Source organism: Gymnoscopelus microlampas (genome assembly GCF_963454915.1).
Source record: "Gymnoscopelus microlampas genome assembly, chromosome: 1".
Classification (NCBI taxonomy): Eukaryota; Metazoa; Chordata; class Actinopteri; order Myctophiformes; family Myctophidae; genus Gymnoscopelus; species Gymnoscopelus microlampas.
Genome location: NC_139962.1, coordinates 30798932 through 30822234, shown reverse-complemented (window position 1 = coordinate 30822234; position 23303 = coordinate 30798932). Strand labels below are relative to the sequence as shown.

Genomic DNA, 23303 nt, shown 5'->3' with positions numbered 1-23303 from the left:
GCACTACAAGTTATCTGTCTGTCATCACAGACTGGGCTCAAACTACAGTACTGCCCAATAACCTGTGCAACCATAGAGTTACAATACCTGAGTGGACACTAGAAATCCTGACCCATGCATTTCAATGAAACTCCTCGACCAGCGCATACTCCCCTTGAGTAGGTGGTCACTATAGGACAAAGTGACGTAATGCGATACAGAGGTATATAAGCACTTTCAACAGGCTATGAGTTAATTGCGAGAGAGCAGAGGAGGTGCAGGGCCCGCTATCTTTATTTCCCCCCATTCGATATTATCGGAAGGTCTACCTGCCAGCAATTATGACAATATTAGCGGACCATGCAGCACAACAGCTGCTAGACTTCAACCAGACACTGGATATCAACCTCCTGGACAATGTGGTGAACTGCGTATATCACGGGGTAGTACCACAGCAAAGAATGGCACAAGAGGTGCTGACACACCTGAAAGAGCACCCAGATGCCTGGACGAGAGTGCACACCATACTGGAGTTCTCCCAGAACATGAACACCAAATACTACGCTCTTCAGATTCTGGAAACCGTCATTAAAACAAGATGGAAGATACTGCCACGGGATGAATGTGAAGGCATTAAGAACTATGTTGTCAGCCTGATTATCAAGACATCAAAAGATGCTTCTAACGTGGAGAAGGAGAAGGTGTACATCGGGAAGCTGAACATGATCCTTGTCCACATCCTGAAGCAGGAGTGGCCCAAGAACTGGCCCACGTTTATCGGTGATATCGTCGGGGCGAGTCGTACCAGCGAGAGCCTCTGTCTGAACAACATGCTCATCCTCAAACTGCTCAGTGAGGAGGTCTTTGACTTCTCAAGTGGTCAGATGACCCAGGTCAAGGCTAAGCACCTCAAAAACAGCATGTGCAATGAATTCTCCCAGATATTCGAGCTCTGCCAGCATGTTATGGAGAATTCCCAGAATGCACCTCTTGTCCACGCTACTCTGGAGACCCTGCTACGGTTTCTTAACTGGATTCCACTGGGGTACATCTTTGAAACAAAACTCATCAGCACACTGGTGTACAAGTTCTTGAACGTGCCGATGTTCTGCAACACGACACTGAAGTGCCTGACAGAAATTACCAGTGTGACCGTGAGCATCAATCAGTACGAAGAGGAGTTTGTCACCCTCTTCACACTGACCATGGGTAAGCTGAAAGAGATACTGCCACTGAACACAAATATCCGTCGGGCCTACGCCAGCGGGAAAGACGACAAACAGGACTTAATTCAGAACCTCAGTCTATTCCTCTGCAGCTTTCTCAAGGAGCACGGTCAGATCATTGAGAAGAGACTCAACCTCCGTGAGACTCTGATGGAGGCTCACCGCCTCATGCTGCTGGTGTCAGTCGTAGAGGAGACAGAGATCTTTAAAATTTGTCTGGAATATTGGAACCACTTGGCAGCTGAGCTCTACAGAGAGACCCCTTTACCCAATTTCACCACTCCTCTGCTTTCCGGAAACCAGCACTTTGACGTGACCCCCCGCAGACAGCTCTATCTGCCTGTCCTGCCAGAGGTGCGCCTGTTGATGGTGAGCCGGATGGCCAAGCCTGAAGAGGTGTTGGTGGTGGAGAATGACCAGGGGGAGGTGGTCCGAGAGTTCATGAAGGACACAGACTCCATCAACCTCTACAAGGACATGAGGGAAACCCTGGTGTACTTAACCCATATGGACTGCGCAGCCACAGAGAACGTCATGACCGACAAACTTCACAAGCAGGTGAACGGCACAGAATGGTCCTGGAAGAACCTGAACACACTCTGCTGGGCCATTGGCTCCATCAGTGGGGCCATGCACGAGGAGGATGAGAAGGGTTTCCTGGTCACTGTCATCAAGGATCTGCTGGGTCTGTGTGAGCAGAAGAGGGGGAAAGATAACAAGGCTATAATTGCATCAAACATCATGTATATTGTCGGTCAGTACCCACGCTTCCTCAGAGGCCACTGGAAGTTCCTCAAAACAGTAGTCAACAAGCTCTTTGAGTTCATGCATGAGACCCATGATGGCGTTCAGGATATGGCATGTGATACCTTCATCAAGATCTCCCAGAAGTGCCGGCGTCATTTTGTCCAAGTTCAGGTGGGAGAGGTCATGCCCTTTGTTGATGAGATCCTCAATAACATCACCTCCATTATCAGTGACCTTCAACCCCAACAGGTTCACACCTTCTATGAGGCGGTAGGTTATATGATCGGTGCCCAGACAGACCAGGCCATACAGAAGAAACTAATAGAGAAATACATGCTGCTGCCAAATCAGGCATGGGACAGCATCATCCAGCAAGCCACCACAAACGTGGGCATCCTGAAAGACCCAGAGACGGTGAAACAACTGGGAAGCATGCTGAAGGTCAATGTGAGGGCCTGTAAGGCTCTAGGACACCCCTTTGTCATCCAGCTGGGCAGGATTTACTTGGACATGCTGAACGTCTACAAGTGCCTCAGCGAGAACATCTCCACTACTATCCAGACCAATGGTGAGATGGTGATGAAGCAGCCCCTGATCAGGGGTATGAGGACGGTAAAACGAGAGACGTTGACGCTGATCTCAGGCTGGGTTAGCCGATCAAACGACCCACAGATGGTTGGGGAGAAGTTTGTCCCTCCGTTGTTGGACGCTGTCCTCATCGACTACCAACGGAATGTCCCCGCAGCCCGCGAACCTGAAGTCCTAATCACCATAGCTACCATCATCGACAAGCTGGGAGGACACATCACTGGTGAGATCCCGCAGATCTTTGATGCCGTGTTTGAGTGCACGCTCAACATGATCAACAACAACTTTGAGGAATACCCAGAGCACAGAACTAATTTCTTCTACCTGCTTCAAGTAGTCAACTCGCACTGCTTCCCTGCGTTCCTGGCCATCCCCCCTGCCCAGTTCAAACTGGTCCTGGACTCCATCATCTGGGCTTTTAAACACACTATGAGGAACGTGGCCGACACCGGCCTGCAGATTCTGTACAGACTGCTGCAAAACCTGGCCCAGGAGGAGGCAGCAGCACAAAGCTTCTACCAGACGTACTTCTGTGACATCCTGCAACACATCTTCTCTGTTGTCACCGACACGTCACACACTGCTGGTCTGACCATGCATGCATCCATCCTAGCCTATATGTTCAACCTGGAGGAGGAGGGTAAAATCACCACAGGCCTGAATCCAGCCAATCCAACCAACAACCAGGGTTTCATCCAGGAATATGTAGCCAACCTGCTCAAGACAGCCTTCCCTCATCTACAGGACGCGCAGGTGAAGGTCTTTGTGACGGGGCTGTTCAGCTTAAATAAGGACATTCCTGCCTTCAAGGAGCACCTCAGGGACTTCCTGGTACAGATCAAGGAGTTTGCCGGCGAGGACACCACAGACCTATTCCTGGAGGAGCAAGAGGTGTCTCTTCGTAGAGCCCAGGAGGAGAAACACAAGATCAAGATGTCCGTCCCCGGCATCCTCAACCCCCACGAGATCCCGGAGTAGATGTGTGACTGAGTGGCACGCTCAACCAAATTGTACAGTCCTCCAAACACACAAAATAATCCTAACTACAGTAAACACAACCCAATCGGAGAGGAGAGCGAGCAAGAAACGATCCAGGCTGCTGTTCCTGTTCGGTCTATTGTCCTTCCTAATGAGGTTAGGAAAACTTAGACATTGTGGATTTCTTTGGTTTTGTTATCTTTGCCAGGGGAGATTAGTTTTTGCTGGTTAATCTAGCAAACCTCTTCTAAAATGTCTTGAGGGCACGCAATTCTCGTTTTTTTTGTATGGGCATGTCTGCCTGATGACCTGATGATGGCCTAATATCTCCCCCGGCCCGCTGCTAGGGGCGAGATCATCCAATCACCTGCCAAGTGGCTTGAAACAAAGGGGGTGGTGCTACTGAGGTCCCAGATGTGAAGTAGCCTGTGAAACAAATGTGACGCAAGCTTCTTCCAAATACTGACGTCATATTCCAAATAAGGAGTTCCACACGGCAGAGTCGCTGGTGGAGATATGCGATCCACTGAGCGCCCCATTCTAGTTTATTTTTACGGTGTGGCTCTGTAGGAGGCTAGCTATATGAGGGTCTCTATACTGTATGTGTGTGTCTGTTTGTCTGGAGCTAACCCGCAAACCAATTGTTGTGCACTCTACCAGTAAGCCAACTTAGTACCTCCACTTTTTTTTTACCCCACACATTTAATATTTTCTATTCTAACGGACGTCAATGAGGCTTGGATCAGGCTGAAACTGTGCCCAAATTTGGAGATGTCTGAGTGCATGCACATCTATTGCCATTGCTGGCAATAGATGACATAGATGGTCACATGAAGTGCGAGTGCGAGTATTACTAGGCCTAACTTGTCACTATCAGTCAAGCTGAGGGTCTGATTGACCTATCAGGGAAGCCTAGGATCTGTGCCTCCACCTCAGACTCGAGCTCGGGTCGCTCAGCATACAGTACATGTTTTTTCAGCTCTCGGAAACCGTCGGTCCTTCCAAACTGCCATTCCATCAAGGGGCTCATATGAGACACACCCCAAATCTGAGAACCTTTGGTCAGTCGCCCTCCGTGTTATGCCCCGGACACACTTATACGCAGAGATTTGGTGACTTATAGATAGATTATTGTTTTTCCTGATTTGACCAGTGGAGGAAAAAGTTCTCACATTTTATACTTAAGTAAAAGTATCAATACTGCAATGTAGAAATACTCTTACAAGTAAAAGTCCGGAATTGAAAAATTACCTGAGTAAAAGTACAAAAGTATTGGTATCAAAATGTACTTAAAGTACCAAAAGTAGAAAGTACTCATTATGCAGAATGTCCCATTTCACACGTTTTCAAATGTATAAAATGTATAGCAATCTTTTGAAAATAGCCGATCTACAAGCTCACAATGCGTCACATTATCGGCTATTTTCAAATGGCCGAAATGTACCTATATAGAGTTGAAGTGGTTAATGTATGTTTTGTTATTATAATCAAAATCTACAAAGTAACTACTGTAGTAACTAAATTTTCAAATAATTGTAGTGGAGTAAAAAGTACAATATTTGCCTTTGAGATGTAGTGGAGTAGAAGTAAAAGTACTGAAAATAGGAATACTCCAGTTAAGTACAAGCACCTCAAAATTGCACTTACAGTAAGTACAGTACTTAAAGATAGGGTAAGTGATATTTTTTGGTTAAAACAAAAAGTATTTTGTTAAAAGGTTAAAGCACTATATTCTGATAGTAATCATTGCTATAGAGTGTTTTTGTCAGTAACAGATGTCTCCCCGTCTCTCCAGCTCTTTAATAAACAGAAAATACATTTTTTGGTAGGTGTCAAAATCTCAGCCAATCAGGAGAAAGTACCAATTTTTAAGCTTAATTTGTATAGTGTTCCAGTTCCAATTTTGTCTGCTCATTTCTTAGTGTCATCACTTCCAATTTCACTTGTTTAATCTGTATCCTGATTGAGTTCTCTGTCCTGGTTGGATAAAATTGGAAATGAAACTGAAACGAAAATGCATTTTCTGTTTAATAAAGAGCTGGAGAGACAAGGAGACTCCTTTTACTGAACAAACACTCTATAGCAATGAGTACTATCAGAATATAGAGCTATTTAACACTTATTTTAACCAAAGCAAATCACTTACCCTACCTTTAAGTTAATGTACTTTACACCACTGGATTTGACTTCATGATTGTACAACACACTTTGAAAGTCAACAGTTCTTTATACATTAAGTTATATGTCCTTCCTTGCACCAGCCAATCAGTAATCATTGTTATTACTCATTATGAGCATGGAGGGGGAACCCAGAACAAAATAATTTGACTCTATGTACTTGTCAGTGGTAGAATAAGTAGTCAGATCTTTTTACTTAAGTAAAAGTAGCAATACCACAATAGAATTACTCTGTTAGAAATAAAAGTCCTACATTCAAGGTTCACCTGAGTAAAAAGTATTGGCATCAAAATATACTTGCAGTATAAAAGTAAAAGTACTAAATTGTTTTTAAAAATTGTCAAACTTTTTTTTGAAAAGAATAGATCTAAGTATAAGATATAGAACTTAATTGGTCAATGTATCTAAATCTGTAGAGTAGCTAGTAACTTGAGTTTTTTTAAAATAATTGTTGTGGTGGAGTAAAAAGTACCCCTCTGAGATGTAGTGGAGTAGAAGTATCAAGTATTGAAAAATGGATGCACTCAAGTAAAGTAAAAGGACCACACAATTGAGTACCTAAGTTCAGTACTTGAGTAAATGTACTTAGTTACTTTCCACCACTAGTGAGAATGCTATGAATATAATTGATATTGCAGAGGCAGCATATTGGTTGTGGGCTTTACTTCTCAGAGTTTCACTTGTCTTTATTCTTCAGTAAAACTTCTCTCCTAAATCCTTAGTGCCAACCAGGGAGCCTGCTTGCCATTCAAGAAGGAGGATGAGAGAGTTAAGGATTCACAGGAGCTTTCAACGAGTTCTCTCTCTCTCTCGCGCATCATGATTACAAACTCTTGAGGAATTTGACTCCAACCTCTAAATAAACTCTTGTCCTTCATTCTGGGATGGAGGTAACGTTTGCAGCTTCATTCTATGTGGGTATAAGGGTGCAACAGCTAATTGAACTAATTGATTTCATTGATTATGAAAAATAATCGCTCCATGTGTGGGCTTACTATCGCTAAGAATTTTTTCAACAATGTCTTGGGACTAGACTGACTGTCTGTCTGACTGACAGACAGACAGACAGACAGACAGACAGATTGTTATATAAGGTTTATCTGCAAAGTGAGAGAGAGCCCTGGAGAAGTTTTGGGGTAAAGTGTGTTGCTCAAGGGCACTTCAGAAGTTTTGGCGTGTGGGATAGAGGGGATTCTTGCCAGCACAGTCGCAGTAGGAATACACCCCTCCTGTCTGCAAACAATCTTGCCAGCAGCAACCAGTGGTGGAAAGTAATGTACCTTTACTCACATAACAAACATACTTACTTACTTTACTCAATTTACTTTACTTTCAATAGTTTCACAGCTTTAGTTACTATTACTTTACAGAGAATTAATTCTAAGTATATTTTGATGCCAATACTTTTGTACTTATAGTCATGTCACATGTTTTAATACAGAGTCATATTTTTTCATATTGTTAAATATTAAGTAAAAACAATCTGAGTACTTCTTTCACCCACTGCCAGCAGCCAGCCAATTAGACAGCCTGTCTACCTCTTGGCCAAACCTGCGCTATTTCCTTGTACATGTTATGTGTGCCAACGAATCTGATCCCACGGTTGTTTCCTGTTACAGAGTCTAACTTTTTATGTTTTAACAAGGGAGCAAGTGGCGTTGCTTGACAGATTTGTGAGTGTTGACTAATTACCTGTCAGCACTCCATGATTAATTAAAACCCACTCATTTCCATCATTCGTGTGTGTGTCCTACCTACATTACCTGGCTGTGAATATAATCACGTGAAGGAGAGGCAAGGCAGGTCTATGTGTATAGCAAATTTCAACAAGGCAATTCAATGTGCTTTACATAAAACATTAAGGAAAAGTAACACGTCAGCAAAAGACAATAGGAAAACAAAAGAGTACAATTTTCTGGGAGTTTGTTGTTCCAGATAATTATGTGGTGCATAAAAACTGAATGTTCCTTCTTCACATTTCGTTCTGATTCTATAGGGATATAAAGCAGACCTGTTCCAGACAGTGGTGTAAATACCTCTGAGATGTAGTGGAGTAGAAGTAAAAGTAGAAAAGTAGAAAGTAGTAGAAGTAACTGAACTGAACTGAAACTGAAACTATTGGAAATTTGGAAATACTCAAGCAAAAATACAAATACCTCAAAATTGCATTTAAGTACAGTACTTAAGTACATGTACTTAGTTACTTACATACGTATATCTTCCACCACTGACTCCACTTTCTTGGTATTTAGAAAGAAAATTCAAGGTACTTTTAATTCTCGGCTGATGCCGACAATAAGCCTCTCCGACCTACTTGCTACTTACTTACTTAGTAGAAAGAAAATGGTCTTACCTTGGGAATGCAGGGGATAAACTGTTGATCCTTCCCTGCTGTGTGTACTAATGCAAGTTAGTCACCACTTTGCTGCTTCAGCAGGTATATGAGCTGCATGTAGTGGTTTTTATAATGATTACCAGTGACTTTAGAACCCAAACCATATGCAAACATTCAAAATGGATCTGTTTTTGTCTTTTGGTTTCAAATCCTTTTCAGTTATATTGCTTCATTTCAGTGGTCCTCTTCAAAGTGGGGTACAGGGACTCTCAGGGTTTCTTGAGGAACCAGTGTCAGTCTACCTTAAAGGGGAATTTTGCCCCACAGGGCTTCTCTTACCTTTTCTATGATGTCACGATACCTAGGATGAATGGTAGGCCTACAGTAGAAACATTTCATAACTCCATCCCGGGTCCGCCACAGCTAAAACGTGTGCCTATAGACGAGATTTCAATCTCGTCTAGCGAGACTTCCGGTGGGGCGCGTTCAAGACAATCACGTTGCATAGTGTTCTGTCACTATGAACATCTGATCTAAAAAAAAAGAAGAAAAAAGCTATCAAAATATGCAATCTAGCGCAAGGCCCATAGGTGCGCGTTTTTAGCTGTGGCGGACCCGGGATGGAGTTATGAAATTTCTCTACTGTACCATTCATCCTGGGATATCATAACATCATAGAAAAGGTAAGAAAACCGTGAGGCAAAATTCCCCTTTAAGTGGATTATGCGGTCGACTTGTGCTGACATTGTGCACCTTAATCCCATGTACATATGCTGCTATGCTCACACACCTTTATATCTTATCCCAGGTACTAAGAGTAAATATGTAGATCATTTGTTTGTTTTCTTTGTTTGATCTCTTTCCCCCTGCCCCCTTAACCCATTCAATCCTGGAACACCTCTCTGTCATTTTTAGATTTCTTTGGCTATAACAAAAATAGCAAATATACAAGATCTGCTATTTTTGAAAAATCGTGAAAAGTTGTGCAAATCAAGAAACCGTCCCTCCAGAAGGTAATGTTTGGATCGGGGGGAGTCTATTGCAACGCTCAGGGCCAGAGCCCCCAGTCCCGGCAGAGTAGTTCCGGAGAGGCGGACTGAGTGGCCCTGTCTTACACGTCCCAGGTGCATCCATGTGATGTTTTCTTTATACATTGCAGACAGTATTTATACTTGTACTTAATAAAATGATTTAGTACTTTTTCCACCACCGATCAAAGCCTGGGACACGCGGAAAATGCCTCTAGACCTTTGTGGAAACAGAATGTTGAAAAATGAAAAGTGGGCCTATTTGTGAGGAATTACAAGGCTTTCTGATTGCAATAAATCCTCAAAACGTGCCGAGAGGAAGTGAAAGCGATTTCGAATTAGGTGATTGTGCAGACCACGACAGACTCCCCCCAAATTGATGAGGGGCTCGGCGTTTGGCGCTCTTGTCTCACTGTACATTGATTTTTCAATTCCCAAACATGCACTGGCAGCAGTGTGTCCAAAGACACACTGGGAGACAGCGTCTGAGTGTGCAGTTCGCTGCAGAATCGGTACTCTGTCTAACTTGCAGAGTGATCAAATGGGACAGATCGTCTTAACCACTTGTACCCCATACAGTAGCATCCCTTTTTGGGAGGCTGCTGGGGGTGAGGGGAGGGGGGGGGGGCGTACCAAGTATAGTTGCAACTCAGGTCCATTTTGACCAAGTATAGAGGGTTTAAGTGATTAAAACAAATTAAAGAGAAAGCCCCTTGTTTGTACAAAACCTTTTGTTTTGTAGAAAACTTTTTTTGGTTTTGTTTCAAAGCATCCATTACCAGTGGTGGAAAAAGTAGGCCTACACACATGTTTTACTTAAGTATCACTACTGCAACATAGAAATAGTTATAAGTAAGAGTCTGGAATTCTTTACTTGAGTAAAAGTGCAAAAGTATTGGTTTCAACATGTACATAAAGTACCAAAAGTAGAAAGTACTCATTATGCAGAATGTCCCATTTCACAAGTTTTCAAATGTATAACATGTATAAAAATTATTTGAAAATAGCGGTTCTACAAGCTCACAATGTGTCGCATCGTGACGCAGATTGACTATTTTCAAATGGTCGAAATGTATTTAGGGTTGAAGTGGTTAACGTAAGTTTTAATAATAATCTAAATCTACAAAGCAACTAGTAACTAAGTTTTCAAATTAATTGCAGTGGAGTAAAAGTACAATATTTGCCTCTGAGATGTAGTGGAGTAGAAGAAAAAGTACAGAAAATTGGAAATACTCAAGTAAAGTAAAAAATCCTTAAATTTACTTAGTTACTAACTCCCAAACTGATCCCCACCTGCACCCTCTTTCCCTTATTCCTTCACCTATAGATTTGGGACTCTTCACAGGCATCTCCATTGGGGGTGTCTTGCTACAACACATTATCAAGGCTGATTTATTCGTAGTCGGGCATCAGAAATAGCTGATCTACAAGCTCGAAGCGTGTCGTGAGCTTGCAGATCGGCTATTTTCGGTGCGCGACACACCCGCGCGCAACAACTATGCACAAACTCAGGCTTGAAGTCAAAGTTAGAATTAAAGGGACAAAATGGCTTGGAGACTGGCATTTTCCTCCTTAAATCCCATGACATTTCTTCCCAGGCCCTGAATGTGTGGATGAGAGTGACACAGAGCGGGGCCAACCAAATAACGCCCCCAAAGCCACTAATCTGTAATTTAATTTCAAGCGGGTGTCTGGGCCATGAGGACACGCCGCAAGGTCAAGGGCTACTGTACCCAGAGATCCTTGCATTTGGAGGCACAGCCTGGGTTCCATCAGCCTTCTCATCCAGCTTAGGATGAGAACATAGGATGTGCATGTGCGTGTGACGTGCATGCTTGTGTATGTGGCGTAAAGCAACTAATTTACTCAAGTAGGCCTATGTACTTTTTTGAGGTACTCTTACCTTACTGGAGTATTGTCAATACTTTTACATTTACTCCACTACATCTCAGAGGCAATTATTGTACTGTTACGCCACTACAATTATTTGAAAACTTTAGTTACTAGTTACTTTGCAGATATAAATCATCATTATAAAACATACTTTAACCGCTTTAGCCCTATTTTATACATAGTCTATTTGAAAATAGCCGATCTACAAGCTCACAACGCGTCGCATCGCAACCCGTTGTGAGCTTGTAGATCTGCTATTTTCAAACATTGTAGCACTTTTAGTTTTGGGACTTTAAATACATTTTGATACCAATACTTTTGTACTTTTACTCAAGTAAGCATTTTGAATTCCGGACTTTCACTTGTAACAGAGTACTTCTACATTGCAGCATTGATACTTTTACTTGAGTAACACATTTGAGTACCTTTTACACCACTGTGCATGTGTACGTGTGTATGCTTACTATACTTGTAAGGGCTAAATGTCCCCCACAAGTATAGTAGAGTTAGTTGTGTGACCGTGTCGTGCACTGGAAATAGCTATTACGCATATCGTTCCTGTCGGGCAGAAACCTCTTATGTGCATATTCCTTTTGTGTTTTTTTCCTAAATTAACGCGCTATACTTGATCATACCACAGCGTCACACAAAAGCATCAAAAGTAGCAGATCTACTACTTGTAGATCTGCTACTTTATATTTTTTTATTTATTTGAATCCTGAAAAGTAACAGTTTTGGACATACAAGGTTTCCAAGCCGACAGAGACGGTAATGTCAGTCAAGAAACAATCACAGCAGACTTTCATTATTCAGAACAGGGCGAGATGTTTGGGATGAGCGAGCATTCTGCAAACAGAGTTAGAACGAGCCTTAAAATAGGAGCGGTGTGACTGGGAACAATTGGACACGTCGGGGGGATTGATCTGCATGTAAATGAAACATTTGTATTACATTGAGCATAATTCATGTTTCGCTCATTATGTAGAACAGTCCAGTCGGCAGATACATTGAGTATTAATGGAAAACACGGAAGGGGTGAATCTGAGCAGCGTGGCGGGGATTATTTTTCCTCCCTTCACGTGGATCTGTTCCTCTAGGAGGACTTTACTTTCCCTGTGGACCTAACATGTGGATTTCTTTCCTTTTTTGTATATCTGCCGCCATGTGGACCTAGCTATGTGTTTGCACCTTGTATTTGACCCGCTGGTGTGATATGTGTTTATATATAGAGAATATCTTGATTTTTTTCTCTGTCATGCTACTTTAATGTTTGAACACTGACCACTGACTTAAACCCTATTTACTTAGACAAATATTAATAAAAAGCTGGTGCTACATCAGCTATTTGACAAATGTTCCCAAAAATACAGACGCCAGGGTTACCTAAACATCACCCCCCCCCCCCCCCCCCTGAAAGGACCAATAATTGTCAAGGACCATGCAGGTTTCACCATGTCTCTTTAATGTAAATAGGCACTGAGTTATCTTAAGAAAAATCACTTTGGCATTATTCATACATGGACAGTTGGCACTAAGACTTGCTCGAGTACCTGCAAAATACAATAAAACATCCTGTACAACCTCCTGAACCCCACCCCCACCCTCAACCAGTGGTGGACAAAGACAAGTACTCAACCCCAGTACTTGAGTCAAAGTGTAGATACTCCAGGTCAAATATTACTCAACTACTAAGTGAAAGTTGCTCAGTCAAAATTGTACTCGCGTTAAGAGTACTATTGCTTTTTAAAATGTTTAAGCATTCAAATGCACATGCTTTTAAAACATACTCCAAGTATTCAAAAGTACAAATTACAAAGTACATTTTTTTTTCAATATCAATGCATTGCTTTGAAACTATTTTCAACAAATACGGCTACGGTATATTTGAAATAGGGCTTTCAGTGGTTAATTCATGATGTCATTTGTTTTCCCCTTCCTAGAAATGCAGTGGAGTTAGAAGTACAATATGTTGTCTTTGAAATGTAGTGGAGTGAAAGCCATGTAAATGTAGTTCGTTACTGTCCACCACTCCCCCCCCAACACGCACACGCACGCACACACACACACACACACACACACACACACAAAAACAAGTCTAGAATTGTTGCGACATTCCAGCCCAACATAAACCAAGAGAGAAAGCTCCATGTTCATTAAAAACGATTCCTTAACATATAAAGGCTGTCAGGTCAGTGAGGGAAAAAAAAGAAACCAGGGTGTACCCCATTCCACCCCACATGGACCATTTGCAGTTTGTTGGAGCTTAGCAGGGCGTTCAATTTCAATTCCCCCAAGTTATTGAATACAGGAGAGTGGCACACAGTGACAGGTACAAGTTACTCCCGCGACAGACGCTAATTAGCAAGTAGCAGGAAGTAAGAGGGAGAGGGAGACGGCGGTATAGGATAGGCCCAGACGGGGTCATCTCTTTAAGCTTCTCACTTTCCATTAGACGGGAGATCTCGGGGCAGAAACGCCCCATCACAACCCATACAGGAGAGTGACACCTGGGAGGGGATGGGAAGGAAGCCTTGTCAAATCCGGTAAGCTTTCAAAATGGCCCACCGCTCTTTCTCCTTTGCATATCGTCACGGTCGGGCAGAAACCTACAACTTTATGTGTTTTTTTTCTCCCCCCCTAAATTAACGCCCTACTTGATCGTACTGCAGCGTCACACAAAAGCATCAAACGTAGCAGATCCACAAGCCCGAAACGCGGCGCGAAATGACGCGTTTTGGGCTTGTAGATCTGCTATTTTTGATGCTTTTGAATTTGAATCCTGAAAAGTAACAGTTTTGGACATACACAGAGACGATATCGTCGCTGTCAGGCGGAAACCTTGTACGTCCGAAACCGTTATGTTTCAGGAAAACGGGGAGGGAGAGAAAATAACCTGTGTTCCAAAATGGATCCGGCGTAATTATTATTTTTTACTCACAAGCTCTTGTGAATACTTTTTGTTGGTTCAATATTCATAAAAACCCACAGACAGTATTGATTTAGTCGAATACTAAGACGAAAAATGTTCGTCGACTATCTTTTTTCACTGACAAAAACAAAATAAAAACTAAGCTATGATGACTAAAACTAAGACTAAATATAATGACAATTTCGTCAACAAATAAAAACTAGACTAAAATGTTAGTGAGGGACTGGTGGAGAAGAGATCCAGTAGAACTAAGACAAGTCAAGTGAAAATAGCCGATCTACAAGCTCTATTTCAGCATGCAGCCATTACGACGCCATGACGGCACCACCAAAATACATTTTAGTCGACTAAATCAACTGTAGATTTAGACAAAAACTAAAACATTTCAGATGACAAAAATATGACTAAAACTAAATGGAATTTGATTCAAAAGACTATGACTAAAACTAAATAAAAAAAAGTTGTCAAAATCAACACTACCACAGACAGAATCAACTAAATTTCAGAAAAAGCAAAAAATGTGCAGATCTAATAAGCTCACAACGCGTCACATTGCAACATAGAGCGAGCTTGCTATTTTGAGTCTGCTATTTTCACGACTTTTACCCGACACTGCTATACAACAAAGCAGGGCATTGATTTATGAAAAGAAAAAAAAGAAAATTACAAACGCGGAGATACGAGGTTTCCGCCCGACAGTAACCGATTTATTGCAAAAGGATGCTAACGCTTTAGCCCTCTCCCGCCGTCGACTGTACATCCGCTCACCGCTGGCGGCCCTCCTCCTTCGCCCGACAGAGACAGAGATATAGAGAGAGGGAGGAGGGCTGTATAAAATAATGGCATATGATGTGTTTATGTGTTTTGATGGGAACCTGGGTTGGGGTGAGGGGGGGGGGGGGGGGGTGAGGGGGGGATGATGATGATGGCCTCATCTTCTGCTCGGCGAGGCTTTGACATTCTGTAGGGGACGGGCTGGAAATAGTCTCCAGGTTGATGGATAGGTGGAGTGGGATTACCCACCGCCAGACTCATCTCATATACACCCAACCGTCTGGCTCTGACTCCTGGAGAGAGAGAGAGAGAGAGAGAGAGGGAGAAAAAAAACACACAATAAGGCCTCTAGCTGTCAGACTGTTCATGGGGGGGGGGGGGGGAAGGGGTGAGGCTAAAATCCTCTGTGTTCATTTTAACCCATATTAACTCTTTGACTGCCACGAAATAACCTAGCGTTTGCCACGCTACTGCTACAGCGATTTTCGAGCGTTTTTGCTAACCTTAGAAAAATCATGGAATGTTTTCGCCTCATTACACGCACAGGGGTCTCGTGGAATCGGGTGGGAAAAAAATGGTCCGGTCACAGTAATCCGTTGCATAGTTGTGGCCATTGAATGTGGCTTGTTTTTGCCAAAAGACAACAGGAACGGAGATACAGACATTTTTCCACAACGAATAAACAGGAAGTAAACAAGCTTTTTTATTTTTTTAAATAAAGAAGGCTTTATCCTTTTCTGACAGGCAAGGAATCATTCATAAGGGAGCGAACAGCGCCATCTGGTGGAAAACCACTGAAAACACAAATCTGGTCAAACCCGTCAGTGGCAGGCTGCGCCTTAGCAGAATCTGACGAGAAATCTCGTTGGTGGTAGGCAAAGAGTTAAGACCTGAGGCCGATTCTTCTGCCTTTAAATCAATTAGTTCTCTCAAGATTTTTCAAAAATGTTCAAAAATAGCAGATGTACAAGCTCGTGTGACACGCTGTGTGCTTGTAGATCTGCTATTTTTCAATAGCCAACTCTAAAATCTAAAATGTCAAAAAAAAAGCCATATAGAAAATTACAGCAATTCATTGATGTCTAAAACCTAAAATGACAGATTATTTCCCGGTTTTAACGAGATAAAGGTGCATTAATTGATATTTCTTTGTTGTCAGTCAGCTGATGTGAACATCAGCCTAGCCTCCAATTCCCCATTCACAGCTCTGCTGGTCATTACGTCACACATTCATACTCCAATCAGAGCTCACGCCTTAACAAAAAGGTTCCTTTAAATATGGCTTTGCATTCACTATGTCTCTGCTTGTCGTGCTGCTTAGCTGCCTCCTCCACCCCAGCCTCCACCTTTTTGATTAGAGTCTGGCATATAGGCTCAAAAACGTGTGATATCATATCTGCTGATTCAAGCTAATATGACAATGTATTGCTTATTGTTGGATATTGTATCCCTGTGGGGGTTTTGATTAACATTCCCTGATTTTGCCTCGCTTGCTGCTTGGACCAAATTCAGGGAACATCTCCAAGAGTGTAGCCTTTAACGCCAAGTTTAACTGTGTTCCATGTGTTGCAATAAATGGTCAAATGTACTTTGACGTGAGTGTTGCTGACCGAATAAGCGTTAACCACTTGAACCCCCCAGCATCCATTTTCTGGGGGGGACATTAGCTAAAAAACAGCCGATCTACAATCTCACGATGCGTCGCAAACAGGTCACAGAGTGAACTTGTAGATCGGCTATTTTTGGCGAGGAGATTTGTGGTCTATACAGAGCAAACTCAGGTCCAGTTAACTAAGTCTAGAGGGTTTTAAGTGGTTAAATTACTCTGTATTGTGATAGTTATCATTGCTGTATAGAGAGTCTGTTCGGTAACAGGGGTCTCCCCATCTCTCAAGCTCTTTTGTAAATAGAAAATGCATTTTCAGGTCGGGATACCAATTTCATCCAATCATGAGAAAGTACTCATACAGTACACAGGATAAGTAAGTGGAATCACACAAAGAAGTGAGCAGAGAGCATTGGAACTGGAACACTATACAACTGCTGATAAATGGGTGCTCTCTTGAGTCTCTTCTGACTGGATGAAATTGGCAACCCACCTGCAAATGTATTTTCTGTTTAATAGAGCTGGAGAGACAGGGAGACTGTTGTTGTTTCTGAACAAAACAAATAAAAATAATTCATGACACACTCTGACTGGTCATATACCATATACCAATCAATGTTAACCCACACATACAAATATTCTACAGAACTACAGATCATTACTACTGCCACCGATGCTATTACTACTACTACTACTACTACTACTACTAAGAAGAAGAAGAGTTATAGAGATTCAGCCATAGATAGAGAACTCATAATGTAGATACAGAAGATCAAGGATGAAAAATGATGAATGAAAAGATAAGTAAATCCATTTGTCATCATTAAACGGGACACTTAATTATCCCAGTAGCAAAGCTTTTGATTAGCAGTCTGCAGCTCCTGCATGCGTCCAAACACATTTGGAAGCACTCTTTCATTCTGCTACACACGTTACTGCCTCTATATGCTGTGGTGGAAGTAGTACTCACATGTTTTACTTAATCCTTTAAGACCAGGAACGCATCTGTCTCATTTTAGATTTCTTTGGCTAGCGCTTATTCAGTCAGCAACACTCACGTCAAAGTAAATTTGACCATTTATTGCAACAAATGGAATACAGTTAAACTTGGCTATTCAAAAATAGCAGATCTACAAGCTCATACTATGAGCTTGCTATTTTTGAAAAAGCAAGCAAATCTTTGAATATATATTTGTTTTAAAGCAAACATTTTGAACTCCAATCTGTGCTTCTGGGGGGCCCCTAGAACAACATATTTTGAGATGGGGGTCCGTGGCCAAATACATAATTTTGAGGGTCCTTGACATGAAAAAGTTGGAACATCACTGATATAGCGACATACGTTTTTTTAAACTGTTAGGATTTAGAAGACATTTGTAGAATATATATTCAATGATTTGCACACATTTTAAAGATTTTTCAAATAAATAGCAGATCTACAAGCTCATAGCGTGGTAGATCTGCAATTTTCATTACATTTTAGTTATTTAACTTTTGGTACGTACATTTTGATACCAATACTTTTGTACTTTTAGTCAAGTAAATTTTTGAATTCCAGACTTTTGCTTGTAACAGAGTATTTCTACTTAAGTAAAACATTTGAGCACTTTTTCCACCAGTGGTACTTGGTTACGTTCCACCGCTGGTTACTGCCTCTCTGAAACTTATAATGTAGTCTCCTCCTCACTCCAGGGTCTCTGTAGACCACTCCAAGCCCACCGCCAGCACAGCACGGCAGGCTAAAAGAAACTGTTCTCCCTGCACCATTAAACTGGTCGCAGAATTAACTCGGCACGGAATTGAATTATGTCACACATGAAGCCCTCCTACCTCACCATTTAAAAAGCAATAATAGCCGGCTTCAAGCTCCGTGGTTGGGTTTAGATACATAATTAGAGTCAATCACCCATACCTCAATGCAGCTGGACTCTCTAAATGAAAACAATGGACTTCAGCCACTGTGATAGTGCGCTATGACAATCCCCTATGTTCGTTTGACTCAGAGAGGTGGACTGTACAACAGTGAGAGTGTGACTCGGAAAGTTAAATGAACCCATTTAGCTTTTTTGGCCATTTCTCTGTGAGTTGGATGGGGGGGGGGGGATCTAATGGTGTGGATCTTGGAATTCACATGGGGACAACAGTGTGGCTTCATGTGGCCGGCCCGTAGCGCTTTGTTCCTCTCTACATACTCTTTCTGCCTAGAGACTGGCTGTGATTGGCCAGTATAGTCGCTGTGCTTGGCAGTTCCTTCCTTGTTCTTCCATTGTGTCGGCGTTGTTCCTTACGCTTTAGCAATGTGCCTAACCTTAACTGTGTGACCGTAACCTTAACATTATAACATTTAAGTAAAAGTATTTCATAAAGTATACAACATGTGAAAGAAGATTTGAAGAGGTTCTAAGTTGGCCTACTTGGCAGTGTGCAAAATAAATGTGGGGCAGATCAGTCCAGTGGTTTGTGAGATTACTGTAGCTCTGGAGAAACACGCACGCATGCACAAACACACACACACACACACACACACACACACACACACACACACACACACACACACAGAAACTGAGACAAAACACAAAGAGAGACCCTCTTATAGAGCTAGCCTCATGTAGATGTGCCACATTTTGGCGTATGTACTGTACAGTACTTGAGTAAATGTACTTACAGTAGTTACTTTACACCACTGAGTGGAGCATGCCACTCTAGTTCTTAGGTTTGTACACAGACTCCCAGTAAGTCAAATATATACAAATAATATAATAATATCAAATAAATACTGCTTTTGTATTATAAAGCATTGAATGTTTTAGGGCCAAAATACATTGATGAGCTTGTACTGTACTGTATACCATGAACCATCCAGACTTCACAGGTCATCACAGGTGCGCTTTTAGTCCCTAGAATCCACCACTGCTCATAATGGTTATTTGTTCTTTCACAAACTCTCTCATATGTCTTAATCGACACACATTACGGTCCCTCTATTTGATTCTATGCCATGACAGTCCCCTATCCAGTGGAAAATCCTAGATAAAACCCAGAGGGAATCGCTGACAGCTTCAAAACTGTCAAGGCAGAACTGATACAACTACAGCCTGAGCCAACCTAAGGCTGTCATCTCTGTAGCCATTATATCGTCACTGTCGGACAGAAGCCTTGTATCTCCATATTTCAAAATATTTTTTAAAATATATTGTTTTTGTACTTTGTCGGTACAAGTGTCGCCCAAAATGTGCTAAAATAGCCGATCTACAAGCTCAAAACGAGTCACATTGCGACGAGTTGTGAGCTGGTAGATCTGAACTTTTTAAAGTGACAGTGAAAGTGTTTAAGGTTGTCTGATTAAATAATAATTTGGACCCCTTGGAACACATGTTCTTTTTTCCCCTCCAGTTTCAGGAAAACTAACATACAAGGTTTGCCCCGACAGTGATGATATCTTCTCTGACTATAACATATATACTGTATGTTACTTTTCAGGATTCAAATTCAAAAATAGCAAATGTATCAGATCTACAAGCTCAAAAATGCGGCACGAAAACTTGTGGATCTGCTACTTTTGATGCTTTTGTGTGACGCTGTAGTACGATCAAGTACAGGGCGTTCATTTACGGAAAAATATGGAGATAAGGGGTTTCTGCCCAACAGCAACGATATTTATTAAAGAGCGGCACTGCGTTTTGAAAACTCACTTTGGTTTTCCAGTCACCCTCTTCTCAGAGGGCACGGCGCCTCGACCTCCTAATCCATCACCCACATGAACACAACACTAGAGACGTTCACACCTGCATGCCCCGGTGGCCTCGTCCCGTTCACATCTACTTCCAAAAGGCTCCTATCTGGTGCAGACAGGGGCTTATAAACGTAGCAATGTCTAGCATGGCCAGACTAAATTATCACTGCGTAGACATTGGTCTGGAATCTCTGTGTGGAACCTACATTTCAAAGGGGCCAGTGTTGATTCTGATAGTACATTTTTATTCAGTCTTAGTCATAGTTTTTTTTAATACAATTCCATTTAGTTTTAGTCATATTTTAGTCATCTGAAATGTTTTAGTTTTTGTCTAGTTTTAGTCGACTAAATGTCATAACATTTTGCTCGACTAAATATACAGTTGATTTCGTCGATTAAAATGTATTTTGGCGGTGCCTTGATGGCGTGGTAATGGCTGATTTTACACTTGGTTGCATGCTGAAAATAGCAGATCTACAAGCTCTGTGAGGCGTTGTGAGCTTGTAGATCTGCTATTTTCAGAGCGCAACAACCGAGTGCAACCGAACATAAAATATATTTTCTTTTAGTTCTGCTGGATCTCTTCTCCACTAGTCCCTCACACTGGCATATTCGTCTGGTTTCCAGGCTAAGCAATACCACAATGTAGAAATACAGCTGTTACAAGTAAATGTCCATGCATTCACATTTTGACTTGAGTAACATTACAAAACATATTGTCATCATTGTATACTTAAAGTGGCACTGCAGCAACCCCATGAGGGTGAGCGGAGTCCCTCAGGGCTCTATACCAGTGTCTTTTCTGTTTTCTGTTATTGTGGGGAAAGCTTTAGCTCAAAATAGCCGATCGACAAGCTCACTTAAACCTCGCTGTTTTCAGCAAAACAACCAGTGAGGACAACAGAAGATGTTCCTCACCGTCTGTTTCTCAAATTCTACTATCCTTGTGGGGACATTTTAGCCATAGCAAGTAGAGTAACACAAGTACACACACACACACACGCACACGCACGCGCACGTACGCACGCGCACACGCACACATGCAAAATAAATAAATAAATAACCGACAGAGTCAGAGCCAACCCCCCTGATAGGATTTTCCGGGATTGTTAACACTAGCAATCAAAAGTAAAGCTCCAACTTAGTTAAGTGTTGAGAGCAAACTTCTCCCCGAGGGAGGGAGGGAGGGAGGGTGTGTGTGTGTGTGTGTGTGTGTGTGTGTGTGTGTGTGTGTGTGTGTGTGTGTGTGTGTGTGTGTGTGTGTGTGTGTGTGTGTGTGTGTGTGTGTGTGTGTGTGTGCGCGCGCGTGCGTGTTCCTCTTTTTCCTCCCGGGTTGAGATGCCAGCTGATGGACAGATTAATTTACAGCAGGTAGAGGGAATTGCACACTAATTTACTGGGCCTATAGGAGATTGTTTCACTTAGAAGATACAGGCATGCGTTGTGGATTCATCCTAATGAAAGCACTGTACATCCAACGCGCTGCGTCTCCTTTTTCCTGCCGCTCATTTGCATTGAAATAGAAGTGCCATATTTCATTGTCCTCCATCCCGCCTTTTATTTATGTCGTTGCTGTCGGGTGGAAACCTTGTATGTCCAGAAAACGTTCCTTTTATAAAAAAAAAATGTTATTGTGTTAAAAACATTTCAAATCTACAAGATCTAGATCTGCGAGCTCCCAACGCGTCGTGTAGATCTGCTATTTTCACTGCTTTTGTGCAACACTCATTTTAGATTTTAGCGTTGGCTAATCAAAAATAGCGGATTTTGAACATTTTCAAAAAAGCACTACTGATCCGTTTGTAGAACCGGCCTCGGGTCTTACGAGAAAAACACAAACAGTTGAAATACGGAGATACAAGGTTTCTGCCAGATAGGGACGATGTTGTATTTGCAGAGCAAACTCAACACATGTGTCTTGGTGACAATGATGGAAATGACAACAATCTGAGCTTTATCTGTAGAGGGAAGTAAATTAACCACTTAAACCCAGAGTCCCTCAGGGCTCAAAACTAGTGTATTTTCTGTTTTCTGTTATTGTGGGAAAGATCTATTGCTATTTTCAGCAAAATCTTTCCCCACAACACCGATGCTGGGGTTTAAGTGGTTAAGTACATTTGCTCAAGTACTGTACTCGAGAACAATTTTGAGTATTTTTATTTTTTTTAATACTTTATAGCTACTTCTACCTTTTAAATTCAGAATTAGGCATACCTTTTACAGAACTGAAGTATACTTCTTGTCTTTATTGTCCGTTGCTGGTGTGTTTTAATTGTGGTGTATATTTATTTTGTATTGTCTTGTCTTGAATGTATGCATTGACCCCGAGCAAAGCGGTTTTCCCTTGTGAATAATAAAAGACATCTTATTTAATCTACTCCAAGAAGTATTAAGTGGGGGATGCATTCGACTCCATATATTATGTGCGGTTAAGCCCAATTTTATACTTCATCTATTCGAAAATAGCCGTTCTACAAGCTCACAACGCGTCGTGACGTGAGTTTGTAGATCGGCTAATTTTTATCTATTTATTTTTGGGGAAATTTCGAAAACTTCAAGAAAAAAACAATTGTACAATTACTAAAAGTACAATACTTTTACTCCAGCAACATTTGGAATACAGGACTTTGACATAACAGATGTGTTTCTATATTGTGAGCGTTGCTATTTTTAGTACTTCATCCGCCATGCATTATTTGCAGAGCGACGCGAGAAACGCTGCGAGCCGTCTGTTTCCGTCACGACATTGCAGGGAAAGCGACAACAATGGCAGTAATTATGAAAGACAAAACGGCAGCCAAAGGAACGTAGACAGGCGAACGCTTCTCCACTTCACAGAGGTGTGAATAACCTTGGAGAAGTGGTGTGTGGATAATGAGGCAGCTGCTGGACTTTTATCATTCTTAACCCATTCAATCCGGGAACGCATCTGTGTCATTTTAGATTTGAGCTATAACCATTATTTTATACTTTGGGCTATTCAAAAATAGCAGATCTACAAGCTCATAGCGCGGCTATGAGCTTGCAGATCTGCTATCTTTAGAAAGATCATGAAATGTTTTGCAAATCTTTGAATATATATATTTTTTAAAGCGAACATTTGTAACTCAAATCTTTGCTTCTGGGGATTCTATAAATGTGAAAAAAAACATATATAATCAATGGTGCTGAAACCTTTTCATGTGAAGGACCGCCAAAATGATATGTATTTGGCCACGGACCCCCTCTCAAAATAAGTTGTTCCAGGGGCCCCCGGAAGCAAAGATTTGAGTTAAAAATGTTCACTTTAAAAAATATATATATTCAAAG

The 23303-nt window shown here is 41.8% G+C and overlaps 2 protein-coding genes across 3 annotated transcripts in view; one reads left to right on the top strand and one right to left on the bottom strand.

Annotated features, from left to right (window-relative positions):
- Positions 1-320: 320 nt before the first annotated feature.
- LOC311046049 (exportin-1-like) lies at positions 321-3518 on the top strand (the record flags this gene model as incomplete). 2 transcript variants are annotated; one of them, XM_084058152.1, is made up of 2 exons in its annotated part: positions 321-2201; positions 2337-3518. In XM_084058152.1, the coding sequence occupies 2 exons, from the start codon at positions 321-323 to the stop codon at positions 3516-3518; spliced, it is 3063 nt and encodes a 1020-aa protein (XP_083914278.1). The 2 variants fall into 2 exon arrangements, with proteins under 2 accessions (XP_083914278.1, XP_083914277.1); XM_084058151.1 differs by having other exon boundaries at positions 321-3518.
- An 8898-nt stretch (positions 3519-12416) lies between these two features.
- cd276 (CD276 molecule) overlaps positions 12417-23303 on the bottom strand; it is a 179020-nt gene continuing 168133 nt past the window's right edge. The window contains exon 8 of the mRNA XM_084056365.1: positions 12417-14948. The gene's annotated coding sequence lies outside the window, so the exon portion shown is untranslated. The remainder of the gene's footprint in view (positions 14949-23303) is intronic.